The sequence below is a fragment of the Salvia splendens genome, chromosome 2 (genome assembly GCF_004379255.2).
Source record: "Salvia splendens isolate huo1 chromosome 2, SspV2, whole genome shotgun sequence".
Classification (NCBI taxonomy): domain Eukaryota; kingdom Viridiplantae; phylum Streptophyta; class Magnoliopsida; order Lamiales; family Lamiaceae; genus Salvia; species Salvia splendens.
The window spans coordinates 9,244,462-9,268,404 of record NC_056033.1 but is presented as its reverse complement, the minus strand read 5'-3'; the positions used below and the strand labels follow the sequence as shown (position 1 = coordinate 9,268,404).

At 36.9% G+C, this 23,943-nt stretch overlaps 3 protein-coding genes and 1 pseudogene across 3 annotated transcripts; 3 read left to right on the top strand and 1 right to left on the bottom strand.

Moving 5' to 3' along the window:
* Positions 1 to 1,315: 1,315 nt before the first annotated feature.
* LOC121771847 lies at positions 1,316 to 2,796 on the bottom strand. Its single transcript, XM_042168740.1, has 4 exons — positions 2,659 to 2,796; positions 2,460 to 2,577; positions 2,289 to 2,350; positions 1,316 to 1,590 (listed from the first exon to the last, which is right to left on the bottom strand). Exons 1-4 carry the CDS (start codon positions 2,776 to 2,778, stop codon positions 1,483 to 1,485), a joined length of 408 nt encoding a protein of 135 aa, XP_042024674.1. The 5' UTR covers positions 2,779 to 2,796; the 3' UTR covers positions 1,316 to 1,482.
* Positions 2,797 to 4,547: 1,751 nt separating this feature from the next.
* On the top strand, positions 4,548 to 7,318 carry LOC121760706 (UDP-D-apiose/UDP-D-xylose synthase 2-like). The gene is made up of 9 exons (XM_042156341.1): positions 4,548 to 4,979; positions 5,334 to 5,426; positions 5,536 to 5,643; positions 5,871 to 5,985; positions 6,071 to 6,204; positions 6,299 to 6,400; positions 6,483 to 6,575; positions 6,694 to 6,829; positions 6,908 to 7,318. Exons 1-9 carry the CDS (start codon positions 4,710 to 4,712, stop codon positions 7,018 to 7,020), a joined length of 1,164 nt encoding a protein of 387 aa, XP_042012275.1. The 5' UTR covers positions 4,548 to 4,709; the 3' UTR covers positions 7,021 to 7,318.
* A 2,501-nt stretch (positions 7,319 to 9,819) lies between these two features.
* Positions 9,820 to 14,484, top strand: LOC121787312 (BTB/POZ domain-containing protein At3g44820-like). Its single transcript, XM_042186006.1, has 5 exons — positions 9,820 to 10,213; positions 10,295 to 10,573; positions 11,595 to 11,664; positions 11,924 to 13,135; positions 13,533 to 14,484. The coding sequence occupies exons 2-5, from the start codon at positions 10,527 to 10,529 to the stop codon at positions 14,055 to 14,057; spliced, it is 1,854 nt and encodes a 617-aa protein (XP_042041940.1). The 5' UTR covers positions 9,820 to 10,213; positions 10,295 to 10,526; the 3' UTR covers positions 14,058 to 14,484.
* Positions 14,485 to 15,206: 722 nt separating this feature from the next.
* On the top strand, positions 15,207 to 23,836 carry LOC121787303 (annotated as a pseudogene).
* The last annotated feature ends 107 nt before the right edge of the window (positions 23,837 to 23,943 follow it).

The window sequence follows — 23,943 nt, the reverse complement described above, 5'->3', positions numbered from 1 at the left end:
TTGTCACATTTCACTTTTTACTATTTTTTGTAGTGGGCCCATATTCCACTAACTCGTTCTCACTCACATTTTCTTATAAAACTAATAAATATGATCTACGTTCTACTAACTTTTTCAATCCACTTTCCATTACATTTATTAAAACTCGTGCCCAGTCAAAGTTTGACAAAATTTAGGGGAAGGGGGGAGTAGTTATTATTACAAATGGACTCAACTGTATTATCTTGTAGAGAAGCTTCACAGTGAGTGAGATTCAGCATGTCTAGTTTCCTGATAAGTTTGATACTAAGATTCTGTAGACTTGAAGCGCTATGAGTCTATGCCAGAGGGCAAGGTGCTAAAGAGGCAAATGATTGAATCAGCGGGATATTAGTAAATGGCTTTTGGAATCAAAGATGTCAGCTTCTACAAGAGATTTATCTAAGTGCTCCCATTGCCTACTTTTTACTTTGATCTATACTCTCTTCCTGCTTACCAATCACAAATATTGTCTGCAACAAGGGACAAGCCAAGTCTCATGACCATATTTCAGAAGCTTCAGATTCCATTTTAAAGCTCACATTTTCTCGTGACATGTTGATTAATGAGGTTGAGGCGGTATTCCATGATTTTGACCATATACTAATCAAACAAATATGAAGGCCTAGTATCCGGCAATCAGCTAAAAGTGTGTGGCTGTGTTGTTGCACTGTTGCATTTGGATCAATACTTTGACATGGTATGGGGTCTACAGCTACATTATGCTGCTGTGGATTTGGAACTACACTAAACCTCTATGTTCCAGGTGTACTTGATGAGTCTATACTCTATATATGATGTGGATCAAGAAATAGGTTAGAGGACTCATCCTATTCCGATCAGAATGGCTTACTGTTTTGACACAAATTTGTTATATGTATCGCCCCCATAATATTGGATCATTCATCTCTTCTAAATCATAACACCCTTCAATACTCAATACCAACTCTATGTCTCTATCAAGCCTTCCTGGAGTTTCGAGGCCGTGAGCCTACACCTTATGCATTTCTCCGGTGCAATCTTGTTGACCACCATTGCTGCTACCTGATGTTCACATTTTCTCACATGTCTATAAAGAGTAGTAGAGGTAAACTCATGGGGACTTCGAAATGGTAGTAGTATAAGTTAATGATGCATAAACTGGTATCCAGACGATCAAGTTAGTTTTATTCAATTATATGCAGAATGAGTACAAATTATGATAAAATCCACTAATTCCTACAGCTTCATTGTGACTATTATATCATACTTTTAGTCGATATAGCAAAATAAATAATCATCTTTAAGGCGCCTTTAAATGAAGCAAATTCTTCCATATAAAACTGAGATGAATTCTAGGTTCACATACAAAACTCCCTTCTCAGAAGAAGTAAAGACATGGATCAAAACCCAGGTGAAAAATGGAATATACAATAGAAAACATCTAGCAGCAAAGAAGAGGTCAATATCTCTCCTACTCTGGCGTCATTCTTGAAATAATGGTTCATAAAAGAGTTTGAAAACTTCAATAACTTCCAGATACCACATTGATTCAATATCTGGAAATGGTGAAAGATCAACAATTTTGTGAACCTGTGAAACCGGCCATATCAGATTTATTAGCCCAAAGTTCAAAGCTCTTTCAAGAAATGAATTACAATGAACCTCAAGCAACATGGTTGTTCATCAAATAAGGAAATGATGCACTGCCCTCGTTTAAGGGTGTGAATGCGGTCAGGCAGATACTAACCCTATAGTAGAATAACATAAATTGCAAAAAAATATTCCAAGGTTACGTTTTGCTTTGAGGTAAATGGGGGACAGCCGGACAGGAGTATATTCACCCTTTAAATTCGTCCCTTGATTTCCATCCTTATCTATAAAAAAGGATTTAACACATTCTTATTGCTCATTTTCCCTCCAATAAGTGATAATATTATCACAATGTATTGGTGTGATAGTATTATCCCTCCCTCAGTTCACTTGGACAGCATCGCAAACAATACTAATCTAAAGAAGATAAGTAGAGCTTACCAAGCATTAGCTTTTTAGGTCTGAAATTAACAACTTACCACTGCATTCATTGCCCCTCTATGCATATTTTTACTTGACCGAAATACCAATTGATTTTGAAGAAACAGCAAAAGAACTAAACCAGCTACTCAGTAAAGAAACTGAATATCTTAGTAGTGTGCAATTGCACGTAAAAATGCCACTCAGGCAGGGGGAAAGAATAAAAGAAAGAAAGAAAGAAAGAGAAAAAAAAGTAAAGTGTAGAGTTAAATTTTTACCTTAATAAATGGAAGATCACCTGCGCGGACATGATACGCTCCAATCACCATTAGGTACATCCCTAATCGAAACAAACACGCAGCAAAGAAGCAAATTCATGATTTACTTATAAGAGAGTGAAAGCAAAATTAAAAATAAAAATTAAGAAAGCAGAACACAAACACACGGACCAGATTCCCATTGGCGGTCGCGGGAGAGCGATAGTTCAATGACACCGGTGCCGTCGTCTAGAAGGAACCGGCCGCTCTCACCATCGTCGGATGCCGATGGTACGGAGACTAAAACCCCCTGAAATTCAGCTGATTTAGGATTTGGCATTGCAAATGTAAATGAAGCTGCACCAAAAAAATTAAACACAAGAGCACAAACCTGAATCCAAGCGCGTTGGAAGAGGATGCCGCCGAGACTGAAGGCGTTCTGTGACGGCGTTTGGCGGGCGTTTTTCAGTTGCGCGCTCATCAGTTTTAATGCTCCTAAATTATAATCCATCTCCTTTTTTCCTTCTCTTCTTCCCTCTTTCAATTTTTTTCAAATTGGTACTGCAGCGTTCATTTTGTTATATACCCCCCAAAATACAAAATTAAACAATTTTCACAAAATATTAACATTTGAAAACAAAATACAAAATTAAACAATTTTCACAAAATACAGTACTAGTCCATTAATATTAACATTTGAAAACAAAATACAAAATTAAACAATTTTCAATTCAGTTTATTGCCAAAACTAAATCGAACCAAAAAATCATTTTTTTCTAAAATATAAAATTGAATTAAATCAAAAAAATTTTGATTTAAATCAGAAATCCGAATAATTCCAAACCCAAAAGGTTAAAACCTTGAACCAAATTAAAGAATGAAAATTGTATGCTACATTGTATTTCAACGGTGAAAATGATGTAAAAAATTGTTTTGCACATTGTTAAATTGAACTTTTAGTTATAGGTACTTAATTCATTACATATTAATAGTATATTATACTAATATTTAAAAAATAATTTTATTTTTTAATTTAATTTAATTTAATTTAATTTTTTTATATATTCGAACCGAACCAAAAATCAAAATTTTCTAAAAAATAAAACCAAAATTAAAAAAAAAAAACAAATTTTAAAATTCAATTTGATTCTCGGTTCGGTTCATATTCATATTTAAGATTAGGTTAAAATATTTTAATCCGGAAAAAATTTTCAGCCGGAGCGATTGACCCCAAAAATTTGTACTACTACTACTGCTGTTTTGCAATTTTAAATAGTGTTACACATTTCATCTAATCAGCGGTCATCGAAGTTAAATACGTAGATCATATGATTATATCCGAACAATGATTTACCGCATTAATATGATGATTTATCAAATTTTTGTTGAATAGCAGTTGAAAGTAGCAGGTAAAACTTAAAAGAAGTCGAGATTTTTGTTGAATAGCAGTTGAAAGTAGCAGGTAAAACTTAAGACCATCCACAATAGGCGTCCAGCGACCGCCCAGCCGAGCGCCGGCGCTGGGCGGTCTATTGCAGCCGCCCAGCGGCTGAGTGGAGAGAGAAACCGCGCAGTGCTGGGCGGTTATGTGGCGCTGGGCGGTCGGCTGGGCGGTCCGTTCGGCGCTATTGCAGCGCCCGGATCGCCCAGCGCACAGCCTAGCGCGAAAATTATTTTTTTTTTCCGAAACACTATATATACGCGCTTTGCTCGTCATTTTCATTCGCACCACTTGTTTTAACGAGTACTCTCTCTATCTTAATTTCTGTTCAAGATCAACAACGGGAAATGGATCTCAACAACGAGAAATGGATCTCAACAACGAGCCTAGTTCCGGGAGTAGCGGGTCACAAACTCCGACGATCCCTGTGGGAAGTGGATGGGGTCAGGTGCCGTATATGTTAATAGTGATGTGGATAGTATTATTAATGTTTCCCGTATATGTCTCGTAAATTAAATTCCGTATATTGTGTGATTGTTAATTATGTCATTTTATATAATTGTTATTAGTGATGTGGCTATTGATGTGGCTGGGCTATTTATGATGTGGCTAGGCTATGGTTGGGCTATTTATGATATGGCAGGAGGATTTTTAGTGCTGATAATGTGGCAGTGGCTAAGCTATGGCTGGGCTATTGCTGAGCTATTCCTACTGTGGATGGCCTAAAAGAAGTCGAGAGTGAGAGTGAGAGTGAGAGTGAGAGTGAGAGTGACTGGTGCTTCGTGAATATCGTGAATAACTGACTATATTTGAGGTCAATAAAATCCAACGGCAACACAAAACGCCACCTCCCTCCGTTCCCACCTTTAAATACCATATTTCTTCCGAATCCACCCAAATCCATTAATCATTTCCGCTTAAACCCCCAACATTCTCTCGCTCATTATTAACAATCGTCCAATTCATCTCCATCTGCACCGAATAAACTGTCGGTGTAAATAATGGCGAGCGCCAGAGTAGATCTCGACGGGAATCCGATCAAGCCGATCACCATATGCATGATCGGCGCCGGAGGCTTCATCGGCTCGCACCTCTGCGAGAAGCTGATGGCCGAGACGCTGCACAAGGTTCTGGCGGTGGATGTCTACAGCGACAAGATCAAACACCTCCTCGAGCCGTCGTCGCTGCCCTGGGCTGATCGCATCCAGTTCCACCGCCTCAACATTAAGAACGATTCTCGCCTCGAAGGCCTCATTCGGATCTCGGATCTTGTAATTTTCTTTCTCTCCAGTTTTATGTGTTTATGTTCTCGAGGTTTAGTTTCAGCTAGTGCTTAAGTAGGATGTTGCATCTCCTGTTGTTCATGTTCCTTTTCTTTTTCTTTTTTTGTTGAAGTTAGTGACATTGCACTGGAATTCGCTTCCAATGTAGGAATATATCTGATAATCTTAATCAATTGAAGTGAAATTAGGTGCTGCTACTGGAGTAAATCTGGAGTGTTCTACTGAGATCTCGATAGATTTTTATTTATCTACTAGTATTACTGTATTTCTTTCCTGATTTTCAGCCTCACTGATTTCTTAAAGAGATATTATCCATGTGTTAATTCTAATTTTTTACTTTAGATCATAAATCTTGCTGCTATATGCACTCCAGCAGACTACAATACGCGCCCGCTTGACACGATCTACAGCAACTTCATTGATGCTCTCCCCGTGGTAAGTCTTTGCGTGTCGTGATTTGCAATTTTGTTTTTCTGATTTGTCATAAAAACCTTTAACCAAATGAATCTTGCTAGTTTGAAATTGATTGATTGCTCTGGTTTAGATTAAATACTGCTCGGAAAATGGAAAGCGCCTCATTCATTTCTCCACTTGTGAAGTATATGGGAAAACAATTGGTTGCTTTTTACCCAAAGATAGCCCACTGCGGCAGGTAAGCGTTTGCTTTTTACCTTTTAAGCTTTTTATTTGAATCTATTACCATTGTTTAGCTAGATGCACATGTAAGCTCATTGCTCATTTGATTGTTCACTATTATATCCAATTATTACTATACAGTTGCTTCTTGTATTGTGATTCACCAAGTTATAAACAAGGGGAACATTTACTTTTCTGTTTGGATTTTTTTAATATTCATCATCTTCTTGCATGATGCATCAGGATCCTGCTTACTATGTTCTATCGGAAGATTCCTCCCCTTGCATCTTTGGCCCCATTGAGAAACAGAGATGGTCATATGCATGTGCAAAGCAGTTAGTTGAAAGGCTGATATATGGTGAGCTGTGTGTTTATATTTTTGTGGGACCTAAGTAAAATATGAAGCTTCATATTTATTGTATTCCTATATTGTTGTGCTACAGCCGAGGGGGCTGAAAACGGTCTTGAGTTTACAATTGTGAGGCCCTTCAACTGGATTGGACCCAGGATGGACTTTATACCTGGGATCGATGGCCCAAGTGAGGGTGTTCCTAGAGTTCTTGCCTGCTTTAGCAATGTACTAATACTGTTTTTCTTTTGACTTCTCTGTCTATTATATACTGTTATGAACTCGACTCATTTTCCATATTGCTGGTTTTTCGTCTGCCCAGAATCTCTTAAGGCGTGAACCGCTGAAGCTTGTCGATGGTGGTGAATCACAGAGAACTTTTGTTTACATCAAAGATGCCATTGAAGCTGTCCTCTTGATGATTGTATGTCTTAGTTATGCCTTCCAAATTCTGTGTATTAGTACATCATTTATGTGCAAATTTGTTAAATTAAGTGAATTTTCAGGAAAACCCATCCAGGGCTAATGGGCAGATATTTAACGTTGGCAATCCTAACAATGAAGTTACAGTCAGGCAGCTTGCTGAAATGATGACTCAGGTAAATTCAACTTGTTTTTGAACTGTCGAGCCTTTCCTCTTGTGCACTTGTCTTTTCTTTCAGGTGTGTAACCTTTGGATAATTTTCTGAAACTCTACTGTTTAATGCTTGCATGCAGGTTTACTCAACGGTTAGTAACGAACCTTCGCTGAGTACACCTACGATTGATATAAGCTCCAAAGAATTTTATGGTGAAGGATACGATGATAGTGACAAGAGAATTCCTGACATGACCATAATCAACAGACAACTTGGTAGAGAACTGTTGTTTTAGGAAAACTCAATTCAAGTTAGAGATGCCCTTGTCCTAACGTTTTATCTGTATATCTCAGGTTGGAACCCAAAGACGTCGCTTTGGGACTTGCTCGAGTCGACTCTTACATATCAACACCGAACATATGCAGAAGCTGTAAAGAAGGCTACTTCAAAGCCGGTAGCAAGTTAATAAGTATGAAATGAGATGTGCTGCTTCCTTCGTATCTCGTTTCCGAGTTATCATCGTATGGTTTCTTGTGTAATGTGTCTGAGTACTAAAAATGAGAGCTTAAAACGTTGGATGTGGAGATAGGGTTGGTTTGTTACGTTTGATGTACTTTGGGGGTAGTAGTGTATCATATTCGAGTAAATCATACAGGTTAAATCTACAAGAATATTTTCCTTTAAGGCCTACAAGTGAGGAGGGAGGATGTTGTGTCTTGTTACTTTTATGACTTTAACATTAATTACTATTCCTGTTTTTACCACTGCCGGATATGGATATCACTAAAGCATGCTCCTTCACTCGAATTTTGATATTTTTATTGTTTAGATTTTAGATTTCATTGGACAAGTTTGTCCATTTTCCTTGATCTTTTTGTTTTTCCTACATTTATTACAAAATTAGTCTTCCTCTTAGAAAAATACCTGTTTGTTCGTAATATACTCTTTCGAATTTGAAGATATGTATTCTATCTGTTAATCCATGCATCATTAATTTCCTTTCAGTCCATTCTTTGCACTATTAATGGTAAAATCAATATTAGTACTATGTAGTTTGGAATGAATGAAGATGAATATTAGTTAGAGCTTCAATGGCATCTTTACATCACATAGAACTTTTGTTTTCATCTTCATTCATTAATCTCTTTTAATGTTAAAATCAATATTAGTTTGATATTGCTATTTTTTCCTTCAAATACCTACTCACTTTGAAATAAAGTATCGGTCCCAACAAATTGATTCTTTATTCTCAACAGTTTCTGTTTGACAGAAATAGAGCAACCATTTGAGTAAAGTGGTTAGTTTGTGAACTGTGTGTTTATTGGAAATGTTTTTCATTCACTCAGATGTCAGAACTCAAGCAAAGTATATACTCCTACAAAGGTGAAATACACAGTAAATACAAGCAAAATGTATGAAATGAAAAAAATGAAACATAGTTGGAATTGAAGGACTAGAACTATGAGTCTATGAGATGATAAAGTTGGTAGTGGAAAGATAGTACCTCTTTTAGGAGCTAGTACATGATGATACTTTTTATAACTTCACGACCTTTGCCACTTCACGAATTTTCTCTGGATTGTATCTTACGACCTTGATCATCACTTGATTTGTGTTCATATCGTACACTCGATCTCTAATTTCTGGTTTGGAAGAAAGAATTATCTTAGAAAGACATTTACATCAACTACATCTATACCGATTAAAATAAGTGTTAACTTAAGGATAAGAAAAAACTAATAATTTCGGTACTTCCTTAACAATTATGTTATTGTAGTATAATTATTTAGCTATAATCTGAAATATTTGAAAAGATGTGTATTATATTCGTAATAGTGAAGCAAGGGATTGGTGAGAGACTCACGGGGAATATGGCAAAGAATTTTCCTTAGCTTCTTGTAGCAGTATGAGCAGTGGAGATCAGCATTTAATACCATTAACCAAATCAGGCAGCATAAATTATTCTTCATCAGAATGGTGACTTAAAAAGGGGGGGCATACATTCTCAGTTGCCATGGATGAGTGTTGGTGTTTATACTGGATTGTAGTGGTTTGAGTTGATTTGTAAAACTTCTATTTGGGTAGGGGGGGAGCCACGGCTGCTTTACTAATTTACTCTATTGTGAAACAACGTTTTTGGAGCGTTGTACATCAACCGCAAATTTGATATCTAGTGAAACATATTTACAGTGTTTTATGAAAATAAAAAACTACAAATATTTAATTTATTTAAAATACTTTTTTTCTTTCTACCAAAAAAATACTTTTTATCTGTGGATTTTTTTACATCTTTTTGTATCAAGAACAAATTTGATCATTTCTATTTACCCAGGTTGTGCTCTAACAAAAAAAAAAACTTTACTTTCTTATGTTTTATAGTCTAAAAATATAGTACTAGTATATAGGGTAATCTTCTATTGCTTATTAGCTTATAGCATTATAATCCAAAATCAAGACTACATCTCCATCATTAGATTTTAAAATGAGTGGATGAGATTAAATCGTACGAATTTCAATAAATAGTAGACAAAATATCAACAAAAGGGTAAGATCGTCATTCTATTATCATATCATAATTTTCGTATTTTTTTATATCAACTTAGTGTATTACAAATATCAACACAAGTACACGAAAATATCAACACAGTTTTATTGAGATTTTACATGCTTTATGTTGAGATTTTACATGCATTATATTGAGATTTTACATACATTATATTGAGATTTTTTATGTATTTGTTGATAAAAATCTGCTTAACAACATATGCGAAAACTGAAATAAAAATCATCAAATTCCATCATCCGAACGTCGTCGGAACATATGCAATTGAGATCTCGTTAGAATCCTTATAAAATTACCTTTAAATTGATTTTTTTTGCGAAAAAATAATTTAAATCGAGTGAGTTATGTAAATTTTAAGTTTTTGGACAATTTTAATAAGAGAAAATTGACATTAATACCCTTTAATTTTATTTAATAATTATTTAAATTTAAAATATAATCTACTTGACATTATATCAATCAATAGATCTCATAATCTAATGGTTAAAAATTGATCTTAATTTTGGATTGCTAATTAGTTAGCGATTGATCACGTCTCATCCCCTAGTATATATTTATACAAATTTTATAGACAATTAAATTTGATAAAAATAAAACTACAATGGCTTTATTTATGATGTATGATTGTATGTAGGGAAGTAGTTCTATACTGTTATCAGTAGAGATCAAATAACTTCATCAAGTTTAAAATTATAGAAATGCCAACTCTATTACGTTACGTGAGCTGTCTGAATTTCATTGATCAAAAGCCATAGGCGATAGAATGGGAGTCTAAACCCAGATTTTGTGTTAAAAATTAAGCATTGAAAACCGAAGAATGCGAGTTGAAGTGTTTTTCAAGTAAGAAACGCCACTTTCCTCAATCTCTTTCTCTTCGACTCGACACAACGGTTCTCCCACTGTCAATATATGATTGCTTTTGTTCTATTTGCTCTCCAATCCACGGAATATATCACAAATGTACAACTGCGAATCTTGAGAGTTGAGACAACTGATGAGCCAAAACACAGACAACGGGGCTGTAAAGATGGAGTCTTTATGAGTTATAATTGCTTCTTGTTTTAGCTATTCATGATAATGCCCCAAATTAGACCGGGTAAACCTTGGTCTTTTATTTTCCATTATTGTCTTTTTAAAAACCGGGGATCAATCAATCTGTGGTTGTGACTTGTGATAGGTTGGTGGCCTGCACTTTTGGTAGGGTTATGGATGTGTGCTTAATTAATGGTTTGCTGAGCTGTGAAAATAAGGAGTAATAATATCAGGGTCTCTCATGTTTCTCAAGTGAACTCAAAATTGAAATGATGGGAGCCCTCTGCATTTATTATTTGGAGGGGGAGAATGAATTTGAATTCAATTCAATTGAAGAAAAGGAGGAGTTTTATTGAAGAAGAGCCTTTGGCCGACTGATGGCTCCTGGGAGAACTTCTGGATTCCATCGCCAAGGAGATGACTGGTAACTCTCTCGTTCTCTTTCTCTCATTGTATTGTTATTAGCGTGCATAAACTCAAGTTAACGTTTTGTTTTTAATGTGCGAGTTAACCTTCGATTCTTATTTTATTTTATATTTCCGGGGTATTTATATTACCAAATACTATTAACTAAATCATAGCACCAAACAAGCAAAAGGGACAGGAGCACAGCCAGGAATTGATGTGAGAAGGGGCAAAAATATATTATCAACAAATTTTGAAATATTGAGAAGGGGCATTTAAGAAAAAATCATAAGTAATTAATGGCTCTTCTCCTACGGTGGACCCTAAATGAGGTTCTTGTTAACTTTGTTGAGATTTTGGCCAGAAAAGTAAGTGGGTAGTCACAACTGATTCAATGGCATTGTGACAATGTTCTTGTGGTTAATCTCTGTGATTTTTGGAAGGGGCACTGATTACAAATGGTCTAACTACAAGATTGTATGCACTATGTCAATTTCATCCTTTGTTCTCTTACAATATTCAGTTTAGTGTGTTTGAGCATACCCGTATACGTTCCTCCCTAGAAACTACTATGTGATTCAGCTTATCCCTTTCTTTCAGTCTACTTGGTTGAGTATAAATATGTGAAGATATTTGACTGTTTTTGTAGTTATTCGGATGATAGTATGATTCTAGTGGCAAATGGATACAGGCGTGCTGAATAATGATATGTCTAGCATGTCATAAGGAGGGGGTAGGTATAGGCTAGTCGGTATGCAATTTGAGTGAGTGTTATGGCTAAAAGGTGCAAGTGGCCAGTATTGATCCTATTGAATGAGATAATCACCAAATCAGGTCTTCCTCTGTAAACCATTATATCAGGTTAAGGACCTCTCAGTCTGGAGCTTTAGTTTTTTTCATAAATAGATTATCTTCACCTGTTTATCCATAAGTTTGTGAAACTTTGCTGAAACTACTGTCACTGATTGAATTTGTAAATTGCTTTAGTACTCAAATTTAACTTACCCAGAATTTCTCAGTTTAAGTTCCTTTTCTATCAGGTTCAGCAGTTCAAGTTTGCAAAGTGATATAACAGTGGTGGTGGATGAAGTGAAGTTCCATCTCCACAAGGTATCTTTTTCTCTCTTTTTTTGAAGCCGTTCACAAGTATCTTACGTATATGTTGGCATTGGATGTGCAACGAAAACTAGGTATATTTTCTGTTTGTTTGTATGCTAGAATCTTATACAGCACTACTAACTAAGATTATTAAACACATCTGTGTGTATTTCTTTAGCATTTTGTGTAGCATTTTGGCAGCCTAGACGAATTACCATTCTCTTCTGTGCCATATTTTATTTGGACTCTAATAGAAGTGTATGTGCTCCAGTTTCCTCTTATTTCTAGGTGTGGGAAGATAGCAACTATCTGTGAAGAGTCTGAAAGTTCCACCGAGAGGACATTGCAAGTTCGTCTTGAAGAGTTTCCTGGTGGTGCCGACACTTTTTTCATAGTAGTAAAATTCTGCTATGGTGGGAGGCTAGAGTTCACACCCAAAAACATAGTAATTTTGTATTGTGCTGCAGATTATCTTTCGATGACTGATGTGTATGGTGAAGACAATTTATTGTCCAAATCAAAAAGTTATTTTCATAAGCATATCCTAAAAGACTGGAAGGATTGCATTTTGGCTCTCCAAAGCTGTGAACTAGTTATCCCAAGAGCTGACAAACTTCAAATTATAAGTAAATGTATCAATGCATTGTCTGTAATGATCTGTACGGATCCCTCGTTGTTCGGATGGCCTATGATGATGTATGGTAGCCTACAGAGTCCTGGAGGAAGCATTCTGTGGAACGGGATAAATACTGGTGCAAAGATCCATAGTAATGAATCTGACTGGTGGTTTGAGGATGTATCGTATCTCTGTGTCGAGTTATTTGAGAGGCTAATTCAGACATTGGAAGCCAAAGGAATAAGTCCGGAGAACTTAGCACGTGCCATAATGTACTATTGTAAAAAGTATCTTCCAGGACTGGGTCGCCGATGGCAGGGAGGACAGAGTAGTTTGTCGAGGACAGTTACTAGTTTCAGCATGATGCCTGCCAATGTTAATCAAGTTGCTCTTTTGCAAAGTGTTATCAAACTTCTGCCAGAGAAGAAAGGAAAATCTTTTTGCCGTTTTCTGCTGGGACTTCTACGTGTTTCATTGATCTTGGGAGTTAACAATACATGCCGGGATTCTCTGGAAAGGAGAATAGGCGTGCAACTCGATTTGGCAACCCTGGATGGTCTACTGATACCTAATTATTCTGATTCTGATACTTTGTACAACACCGATTGTGTTGAAAGGATGATTCGTCATTTTGTATCTTTGGAGTCTAGTGTAGCTTCGATATCTCCATTATCTACTGACCCTGAAACATCAACATTATCCGTGAGTTTCAAGAGAGTTGCTAAATTGGTAGATAATTATGCAGCAGAGGTTGCTTCTGATGTAAACCTGAAACCTGGAAAATTACGTGGACTGGCAGAAGCGTTACCAGAATCTTCAAGATCTTTGCACGATGGGTTATACCGAGCACTGGATATATACTTTAAGGTTTCATTCTGAATGACCTCCTTGGCATTGTTCTGTGTTTTCTTTGTGTTCATTAGTGTCAGAAATCTCATCTGTTATTGTTTATCCTGAAAAAATTTATGCCCTGTTAACATATCTTGTTGATTGTATATTAGCATTTCTGAAAGACTTCTCTTGTCGCTGGTCATGAGTTTCTTTCGATGATTTAAACATTTTAAAGACCATAGAATAGGATTTTGATTTTCTGTACCATGATCTATTTATCGTAGTTGGACAGGATTCTAGGGGTTCATATATGTTTTTGCTACAATCTTTTTGGTATTTGCATTCTACTTTAAGAAATTGTGATTTGGAATTATTTTTCTACTGCAACACAAGAAAAATTTCTTTTTTCTTGAAAAATGATCATGAACTGCAGGCACATCCCTGGCTTTCAGATAAAGAGAGGGAGCAGCTTTGCAACATTATTGATTTTCAGAAACTCTCAATCGATGCTTGTGCACACGCATCTCAAAACGAGAGGCTCCCACTCAGAGTCGTACTACAGGTCCTGTTCTTTGAGCAGATGCAGCTGCGGACGGCCTTAGCTGGCTGCCTAAATGCTCTTGATGCTGAAAGTGCGCCTACAGCTTCTCTGGCAGTTCCTAACGAAGCAGCTGGGCCAAGAGTCCGTCAAGATGGATGGGTAACAGTTGTTCACGAGAACCAGATGCTAAAAGTAGATATGGAACGGATGAGGTCGAGAGTTGGTGAGCTGGAAGAAGAGTTCAGTAAAATCAAGGAAGAGATGAAAAAGGCAACTGGATGCAATCTACTTCCTCAGGCTTCAGATGCCCAAAAAGACGTCGTCGAGAGTGGGACACCAACTCCAAGAGCATCAGTTGAGCAGGCGCAACCATCCCTCCAGAATCCTAGACATAGAAAAAGTTCCTCCCTGTTTTGAGCATTCTTTTCTTGCAGCGAGCTGGCAACCACGGGAATAGGGGCTAGTCAAGCCAAGGTGGCAATGCTAGGTTTTCTTCTCTGGCAGTATGTGTGAAGCAAACGTTGAGAAGATGGTGCTTGTCCATGTCTGGTGCGATGGTGTTTGTCCATGTCCATGTCCAGTGCCATAGCTGGAGAAGGTAAAGAAATGTAGCAATACATAGGTTTAGATGGTGAACGGGGCTGGGGAAAAAATTCTAGCAGATGAGTATGACCTTCGTTTTTTCTGTAATAATGTAGCAAAACATAGCTTTAGATGATCTACGGGATCGTATCTACTAGAGTTTTTTCCTCGGTTTTCACAGCATTCACAAAAGCTGAATTTATAATGTATAATTTGTATCTTATGATGTTATAGTTGTATATAGTTGCAACTTACTAGTATAGATATTCACATATTCTTGATTCGTTCTATGTTTATAATGTTATTATTGGTAGAACTTTATTTTTATCGAAACCAAGTTCTCTGGAAGTTTGGGATCACAGAGGACTATCCATCGGGCCAATGGTATGCCGTGTATGAATTTATTGATATGATACGTACATGTATAAAAATAAAAACATGATTGACTCGGTATATTAAACGATAGTATCATTTAAATAGTCTAACGTTTTGTTCACATGAAGTAGTATTTTGTATATGTACATATACATAAATTTCTCCAAATTTAAGATTATGGAATGAGATAATTGAATTAAAGTTATGAAATTGAAAAAAAAATACTCAAATTTGGTGACTTATAATTTGCTGTACCAGGGTATTCATTTACCAGAGACGGATCTATATGCACTCTACAAGGGGCAAATGCCACCTCAAAAAAAATTATTTGTGCTATTTTGATTACTAATTTTAAATTTTTTTTGAAATACTTTTATGAATTCCCCTTTTCAAAACCTTAAAATGTCTTGTATATAATTTTACCCCGCTTATATAGAATTACTGGCTCAGTCGATGGAGGGAGAGATAGCATGCTAGAAATTAAATAATTTGGCGGGAACGGTGCCGTACCTCGCAAACAATTTCAATTGACCCGCCACTTGGACTCATTTATTTTTTAAAAGTAATAAAATTCTAGGGTTCATAAATTTCTACTCAATTGCACAAACACCTAAGCTTAAATTACATGTTTGATTTCTCCATTTTCTATTCCAATTGCTGGCGCTCGTGATGGGAAACAAGGCCACTGAAGAAATCATCTCCACTGTTCGGTCCATCGTCGGCGCCGAATTTGCTGACATGGACATAATTCGAGCCCTCCACTTGGCCAACAATGACCCAACCGCCGCGATTAATATCATCTTTGACACGCCAAAGAGCTTCCGGAAGCCTGATTTCCCTAAGAAACCCGAGGGCACTCTTAATGCGGAGCCTCCGGTTGTTGTCGACTCTATCGTAGAGCAGAATGTTAGTTGGTTAGATCATTCTGATTCTGCTGCGAGATCGGACGTGAATTTAAAGAGTATAAGTGGAAGCAACCAGTGTGGGGGGAATGGTTGAACTGATAGTGGAAAGTTAGAAGAAACAGGGAGTGAGTGGTGGTTTGTGGGAAGCACTGAGGTAACTGGGCTGTCCACTTGTAAAGGGAGGGCTTTGAAGGTGAATTTTACTTTCCCTGCTCAGAAAAAATTGATAACGCCCTCACCTGGGAAGATTGGGGGTGGGTGAGGCCGCCAGGTGGCGACGTGCTCTGAGATTATAAGGTTTTCTACCAGCGCTTGTGGAGAGGTAATGTTGAGTCTTCTTCTTATTATTCTTAAAAATATAAATAAATCAGATGCTTCTATCTGAAAGTCTATTACAATATGGTATATGACAATGTGGTGACTAAGATCATTTAGTATATCCACATGCTTGAAAGTTTGATTTTGCTACAATTTGGAAAATATCTTATGTCTATATAATATTAATATTTAATAAAGAGAATGATGCAGATTGGTCGTAGTACCAGTGGCTATCTTAATGATAAGTTTGTCATAATACTTGTCAATGTTGTCATTTGACACAATATTGATTGAATGATGCAGATTGGTCGTATTCCAAATGAATGGGGCCGGTGTCTTTTACCTCTTGTAAGGGATAAGAAGGTCTGCGTTAAGGGATGTTGCAAGTCTGCTCCTCCTGTGCTGGGAATCATGGATTCTGTTGTTTTGTCGATTAGGTAAGTTGGTGATTGTGTAGGGAGTTTGCATCCAACTCACATTTTCTATCAACTACCTAAACCGTGTGCTTGTTGCCATTGCTATTCAATTACAATTACACTGCGAAATAATTAGTTCACTCTCTTTAATGGTTGTGTAGCATTTACGTAAACAGTTCCATGTTCCAAAAGAGCCAACATATGTCACTTAAGGCAGCCAGTAATTCAGCCGATGAATCAATTCTTCACCCCCTTCCAACTTTATTTAAATTGTTGGGACTTATTCCTTTCAAGAAGGTGAACTTTCTTATCCTCAAACAAATGACAGTTAATTGTTTTTTTTTATATATTTTAATAATATAATGTATTCATTTTACCCTAGAACGAAGTAGTCGTGTTTTGCCAACAAATGTGTATATGACATGTCAGCTCCTCCTGGAATCTGACCTTTACTTTGATTTAGGCAGAATTTACTCCTGGAGATCTGTATACAAGGAAGAGGCCTTTAGATTCTGAGGTACTAACCGTACTATAAGCAACTCTACCAGATACTTATGTATAATGAAGTAAGTATTTATAGTGCTAGTTTCAATTGAACAGGAAAGCTCTTTGTTGTCTCCGCCAATCTCACATATAAATAAATTCAAGAGTGCATCTTCTGGGAATGAATAATGATGAAAATGAAGAATTGGTTTCTGAGAATGACCTTGACAATATTGTAGGTGTAACTGACAGCTCTGAAATAGAGGTAAGGGCATTCAATGATCTCTGTTGTCTCTTTGTGGTGCTCTCCTTAGGCTTTGCATAATTTAATTCAAGATGTCTTAGGAAATGGAGCCTCCTAGTACTCTACTGTGTGAGCTTCGCCCTTACCAGAAGCAGGCTCAGTTGGATGATCCAACTTGAGAGGGGACACCGTGGGGATGAGGCTGCAACAACTATGCACCCATGTTGGGATGCTTATCAACTTGCTGACAAGTATGTTATAATATTAAGTTGCAATATGCTCAGTATTACCAACTAAATAGTTGGATTTTAATTGCCAGCTGGTTTTATTTGTTTGTAGGAGGGGTTTGGTCCTATACATAAACGCCTTTTCAGGTGATGCAACGGTTGAATTCCCTAGCACGCTTCAAATGGCTAGAGGAGGAGTATGTTGATACTCTTACTTGTTCTATTTTATTCATACCTGCATTTCCTTTTGTTGGAACAGACATCTGAACAGAGCATACAATTCCAGATTTAGGCAGATTCTATGGGACTTGGGAAGACTATAATGACCCTATCTCTCCTTCTCACGAATTCCGAAAGAGTTGGGTCGCTGAGTTGTTCATCTACCAGTCAGTCTCCCAATGACAATTGTGAAGCAAACTTGAGTTCCGATAAATCACCAATACCTCAGAAAAAATCTTCAAAATTTACTGGTTTTGAAAAGCTTATGAAGAAAAGAGCCCCGCTTGTTGGTGGTGGCAATCTCATTATATGCCCAATGACACTTATTGGCCAGTGGAAGGTATGTGCCTCACTTGTTGGTATTTAGTGATATGTACAGGGGTTAAAGTGAAACAGTGTTAGCCATCTGATATGTTTGAATACCAAACTTATGTTGATTATATTGCATTTTTCTTTCTTAGACAGAAATTGAAACTCATGCGCAATCTGGGACTTTGTCACTATACGTTCATTATGGGCAAAGTAGATCAAAGGATGCAAAAGTTCTTGCACAAAGTGATGTTGTATTAACTACATACGGAGTGCTGGCTTCTGAGTTTTCAGTAGAGGTACTCTACATTGCTTGAATAATAGGATTTAGATTTTAGCCCAGGAAGATTTCCCCCACCCCTCTTCGTCCTTGATTGTGTATAGTTTCTTGAAAAAATTCTTCTATGTACCCCCACAGTATGTATGGGATACCTTTTCGTTTCTTTTTTTTTTAATTTCATTTCATAGGGTGCTGAAGAGAATGGATGATTATATTCTGTTCGATGGTTCAGAGTGGTGCTTGATGAGGCACATACTATAAAATCACCCAAAAGCCAAATTTCAATTGCTGCTGCTGCCCTTGCTGCTGATCGTAGATGGTGTGTAACTGGAACACCTATCCAGGTTAATGATTATTATTGCCTTTTGGTACCTCTACATGCTCAGTGAATAACGTCAGTGTATTATCATATCAACATATACAATTCCTTCATATGTTTTTTCTTCCTTTGTTCCTTACGGCTTATGCCACTTGTGTTCTTTTTACTCAAGTTTCCAATGTTGAAACTTCCTGGCATGTCAGTTGGAACTTCTTTAACTAATGCTTTCATTTTTATGCTATATTGCTATTACACTGGTATTGGGCCATGTTTGCTTAATGTCTTTCAATTTACTTTCTAGAAGTTGTGAACTTCGCGGTCTGGAGTATCTTTGATGTCTTGACTCTTGATGTAGATAATTTTTTCTGCACTAGGCCTCTAGTTTATTCAATAGAGATACTTGTATCAATTCTTTACCTGTGCAATCTAGTAATGTACCAGATGTATCTCCTTGTAACAGAACAGCTTGGAGGATGTCTATAATCTACTTCGATTTTTGAAGATTGAACCATGGGGAAGCTGGGCTTGGTAGGTCTTTATGTTTTAATAAGGTTTTTAACAATCTTACAGTTGTAATTGTGTCTGTCCCTAATCAGTCACTATTTGACTGTGTTTCATTGAACTTTCCAGATAAATCAGATCATATATGCCATGTTTCCCATCTGTTATCTGAATAGTTTCTTTATTTGTATTTTTGATGGTCCTGTAACCCAATAATGCATCATGCGTTTGTAGAAGGTAGGGATTTCTGGAAGTTGAATAAAATTTTTATTGAAGTGCTTCCTCTCTGCTCATTGGGCCATTTCAACTCTAAAGTGGCCAGTCTTAATTGGTCTCATATGGACTATCTCTTAAATCCCTTGTTCTGGGAACCAGAACTAATTGGCTTATACTCCTATTATTTTTCTTATGCTATAAACTAAGCTAAGCATTCTTCCGACTCTTAATTATTGAGTGCCTCAATCTTTGAACTGCTTCACATGTTACTAGGTTGATGATCTTGTGATGTGGTTGTTATTGTTAAGCCATATTCTTTTGCGTATGAGTTACTGGTGAATTCTCGATAAAGTACCATGGTGATAAACACACTCCCGTTCAATTCCTGGTGGAATAAGCTTGTGCAGAAACCTTTTGAGGCGGGTGATGGGAGGGGATTAACGTTGGTTCAATCTATCCTAAAGTCAATTATGTTAAGAAGAACCAAGTCTAGCACAGATAGAGAAGGCAGGTGGGTTTCCTGAAGTTATTGTATTTTAGTTGTTTCTTCTTTTCTTGTACAGCTTGGGATTTTTTAAAAATTTGATTGGTCTGCAGGCAAATTTTAGTTTTGCCACCTGCGGATATTCAAGTAGTGTATTGCAATCTGACTGAAGCCGAAAAAGATTTTAAAAAAAATCAAAGGTACAAGTCTCTTATGTCTCAAAGTCACATTTGATATTGCTGCTTGACTTATACTTTATTTATGCATCAATAGGTAAAGTTTAACCAATTTGTGGAGCAAGGCCGGGTTCTTCACAACTATGCTTCTATGCTAGAATTGCTTTTACGTCTTCGTCAATGCTGTGATCATCCATTCCTTGTCATGAGGTGAAGATATTTTATGGCTATCCTGGGATTTTACAGTCTAGCAGGCCACTTTTTTTCATGTCACTCATCCCTAGATTCTTCATACTCCCTCTGTCCACCACCTATTTGCAACAGTTTCCTTTTCGATGTGTACACAAATGATTTTTCATGTCCATTTGTAGTAATATACACCTAATCTTTTAATCTTCTATATCTCATTATCTGCAAAGAATGGCTTTGTTTGTTGGACCCATCACAAAACCCACTCACAACACACCTACCAACTAAGTGGGACCCTTTTTTCACTCACGACACTTTTCAGCAACTAAGTCAACCAGATTATTAAACCAGTTCCGGTCAAAAGGTGGCAAATAGGTGGCGGAGGAGTATCTACTTAGTATAAGAAAACCATGTTACCTACAAGCCTCTGAGAAATCAAATTGGAAAGCTCCGCATTTTAAAGTTTTAAAACTTTTAAATCATGAAATAGTCCTCAATCCGTTTTTTAGAAAACTAACCTTTATTTTGGGAAACACTTTGTTGGTTTGACGGTCTGACCAAAAATTTCTGGTACTTCTTGCCAATGAACTGGCAGGAAAATAAGCTATTCAGACTTTCTTAATTTTAATACTGCATATGGCTTAGGCTTATGCCACATGCTTCTGGAGGTTCTTTGTATTATAGTATCTGGTGTATTTGTGATGCATATTATCAATGTAGTCATTTATACAGGACTTACATTTACTTTTGTGGGCAGTATTCATGCATGTACACATGCACAAGTCCATGCAATTACTTGCATAATTAATATTGGTACCTATTTCCTGATACATTTTGATACACCCTCACATGCATAAACTGGTCAGTTTCAGTTAACTTACGCTGTGATTTTGTTGATCATCTGTCAGCCGAGGCGACACTCAAGAGTACTCTGATTTGAATAAACTGGCAAAGCGGTTCTTGAAGGATGGACAGGACAATGTGAATGGGCAAACTAAAGATATACCTTCACGTGCCTATATTCAGGAAGTTGTGGAGGAGTTACGCAAAGGGGAAGAAGGAGAATGTCCTATATGTTTGGAAGCTTTTGAAGATGCAGTATTGACACCTTGTGCTCATCGACTGTGCCGAGAGTGTGTATTGTCAAGCTGGAGAGGCTCTATGTCTGGCCTTTGTCCACTGTGTAGGTAGCAATACATTGTCTTGCTTAGCTAATCCTATATAGTGAGAACGTAAAAATACAAAGCAGTGAATATAGGAGAGCTACGTGGTCAACATCTTATAAGAACTGATGTGTATCTTTGACTTCTTACAGGAAGGCAGTTAGCAAGCAGGAGCTGATTACTGCCCCAACTGATAGTCGGTTCCAGGTTGATGTTGAAAAAAACTGGGTGGAATCTTCCAAAGTTTCTGCTCTTATGGGTGAATTAGGAAATCTGGAATCTGCAGGCACAAAAAGCATTGTGTTCAGTCAATGGACTGCCTTTTTTGATCTATTGCAAATTCCTCTTTCTCGGTATTGCTTCAACCCCCTTACTCACATAGTCACATTCCACTTTTTATTTCCAAATAATGTTTTTTGTTCAGCGCTCAGCCTGTTAATGTCTCATCTCGTATTATGATTTGCCCCTTTCATCCGAAGACCAAATTTTCCTGTGATTTATTGATTCACATTGATAGAATTCCTCTGCCATTGGTGTTGGAGGCGTAAGCACAGCTACTTCATATGCTGCAAAGTCAGTAGTTCTCTTTATATACTGGGAAATGGGACTTCTGTTTCCTAGGGGACGAGCAAAGGGTGATTAGTCTTTTCAAAAGAAAGTTGCTTGGCATGTTAGCAAGTACCATCTTAAGTAAATGGTAGCTTAGTCTTGGAGGATGAAAGTGGTCATGAGGGTAATATTTTATCATGGTTTCGGATCCTAAGTTTTTACGGATTCCTTTTTTGTTATTGTTACCAGGGTCACCCATAAGCCACAGTGTCTTAAAACGAGGAGGTGTGTTGGTAAATCAATACCAACGCACCTCATAGCAGTCCCAACATCCACAATTACTTCTAAACATGATCAGCTAATTGTATAATCTCTTCTTCCCCTTGCCTTGGCAGGGGAATCTAAGAATCAAATTATCTGTAAAATGGACACGAAATGAATATAAGATATCAAGTCAGTGCATAACTGACTTAATGGCCCTGCATTTTGAAAGCAACTTTTATGACTGAAGCCTCTTACTAGGATTTCATTTTACTGTAATGTCCTTTATCCTTTTGTATCTGCTACATTCATCCATGTTATTCTCTTGGTTTGATTATAGATTGATTTGTTTATGTTATCCATAGGAGTAATATTACATTCCTTCGACTAGATGGAACCCTGAACCAACAACAGCGAGAAAAAGTAATAAAACAGTTTTCTGAGGATGATAACATTAAGGTGTGCTGTCTGTTCTTTGATTTTGTTTTATTTTTGGTGGTATTTTCTTTTACCCTCAAGTTAAAGGGCTGAGATCCTCATCATCATCATGTTTACGTTTGTTTTCTCACAGGTGTTACTTATGTCACTGAAGGCCGGTGGAGTCGGAATTAATCTCACTGCAGCATCTAATGCATTTGTCATGGTAAGGGTTCAGGCATGTTAAGATTCCTATGCAGTTTTTGACAAATATGTAAAAATGTGTTCCCTATGTTCTATTATCTATGGTATAAGCTGTAAGATCTAATGCATTATTGCATTAATTTGCCTCTAAATCTAGGTGAGGAATCATTTATGTTTTTTGCTTAGTAGCTACTATCAATACAAGACATTTTACGTTTGCTTGCATGTAATTTACTTTGTATAGGATCCATGGTGGAATCCAGCAGTTGAAGAACAAGCAGTCATGCGGATTCATCGCATTGGACAAACTAATAAAGTTGTAATCAAATGATTTATTGTGAAGGTATTTTACTGCACAATTTACTGTTGATGGGGGATCTCTAGTATGTGTTTCAGACTGAATCTTGATATCTGAAAGTCTTGAAGCTTGTGTTGGTTGTGGGGCAAGTTATGCTAATGTGAATATCATCATGTGGCAGGATACCGTTGAGGAGAGAATGGAAGCAGTGCAGGCTAGGAAGCAGAGAATGATATCTGGTGCTCTAACTGACCAAGAAGTGCGAACTGCACGAATAGAGGAACTGAAAATTGTCTTCACTTAGACTAGCTTTTGAATGATGCAATTAACAGTGTCAGTTTCCCAAGGAACCTCTCCTGCGGATTCCTCATTATATGACTGGATTCTGGTTCATTGAGGAATAATATTACGAGCGATATCATGTTCCCTCGAAGACCATTGGGATTCATTGGAAGCTAGTGAGAAGTTGAAGCATGTAGAATAATTGTTTCAATCTGTGGTGGAGTTGTTACAAAAATGGCTTATGCTCTCTGAAGAACAATCACTGCTTTCAGTGAGGAGCTCCAATGATGAAGATTTGTCATCATAAAACAGGTGAATATTCAATTATTCAATGGAGCAGGAGAAATAAGGTTATGTTGTGAAGTATTTACATATAACTTTCTTTCATTGATAGATAGTTATATGATGGAGTAATGTCGCATGTTGTATTTATCTTGAATATAGTAGATGGTAAAATGGTAGAGTACTTCATGTAAGTTAATTAAAGAAAAAGTATAACGATCTGAAGAAATGGGTGCTAAAGCACGCTTTGTTGAGTTTCTGGATTGTGGAGATTGATAGCAATTTGAACACAGGGAGATCCACCATTGTAACACTGGGAATTAGCTATTGTGAGCACTCATTTTTTCAAGGAAGTTGTCTGGTGCCTAGCTTTTAACACCAAATTACTTTGATAGAGATTTGCAGTTCAAATTTTGTTAATAATTATTATATCTTGATGCATGCTAGTATATGTCTTGGGGTCTTATCGTACTGATGTATTATTGAAACTACCAAGTTTTTTTATTGTTATCCGAGTTGAGAAGTTTGTGGGTGTAAATCAATTTACGGAAAATGACAGAAGCTCAAAGCTTCTCCAAATGTTGTGGAAAGGTCAGCTTCTGTA

Excerpts from the sequence above, each read along its gene's own strand:
- LOC121771847 (XM_042168740.1), bottom strand. The coding sequence starts at position 2,778 with ATGGATTATAATTTAGGAGCATTAAAACTGATGAGCGCGCAACTGAAA. Across the intron at positions 2,578-2,658 it reads TCCAACGCGCTTGGATTCAG|GGGGTTTTAGTCTCCGTACC; the intron begins GTTTGTGCTCTT and ends GCTGAATTTCAG. Across the intron at positions 1,591-2,288 it reads GTGATCTTCCATTTATTAAG|GTTCACAAAATTGTTGATCT; the intron begins GTAAAAATTTAA and ends CCGGTTTCACAG.
- LOC121760706 (XM_042156341.1), top strand. The coding sequence starts at position 4,710 with ATGGCGAGCGCCAGAGTAGATCTCGACGGGAATCCGATCAAGCCGATC. Across the intron at positions 6,205-6,298 it reads TTCTTGCCTGCTTTAGCAAT|AATCTCTTAAGGCGTGAACC; the intron begins GTACTAATACTG and ends TCGTCTGCCCAG. Across the intron at positions 6,830-6,907 it reads CATAATCAACAGACAACTTG|GTTGGAACCCAAAGACGTCG; the intron begins GTAGAGAACTGT and ends TGTATATCTCAG.
- LOC121787312 (XM_042186006.1), top strand. The coding sequence starts at position 10,527 with ATGGCTCCTGGGAGAACTTCTGGATTCCATCGCCAAGGAGATGACTG. Across the intron at positions 10,574-11,594 it reads CATCGCCAAGGAGATGACTG|GTTCAGCAGTTCAAGTTTGC; the intron begins GTAACTCTCTCG and ends CTTTTCTATCAG. Across the intron at positions 13,136-13,532 it reads CACTGGATATATACTTTAAG|GCACATCCCTGGCTTTCAGA; the intron begins GTTTCATTCTGA and ends CATGAACTGCAG.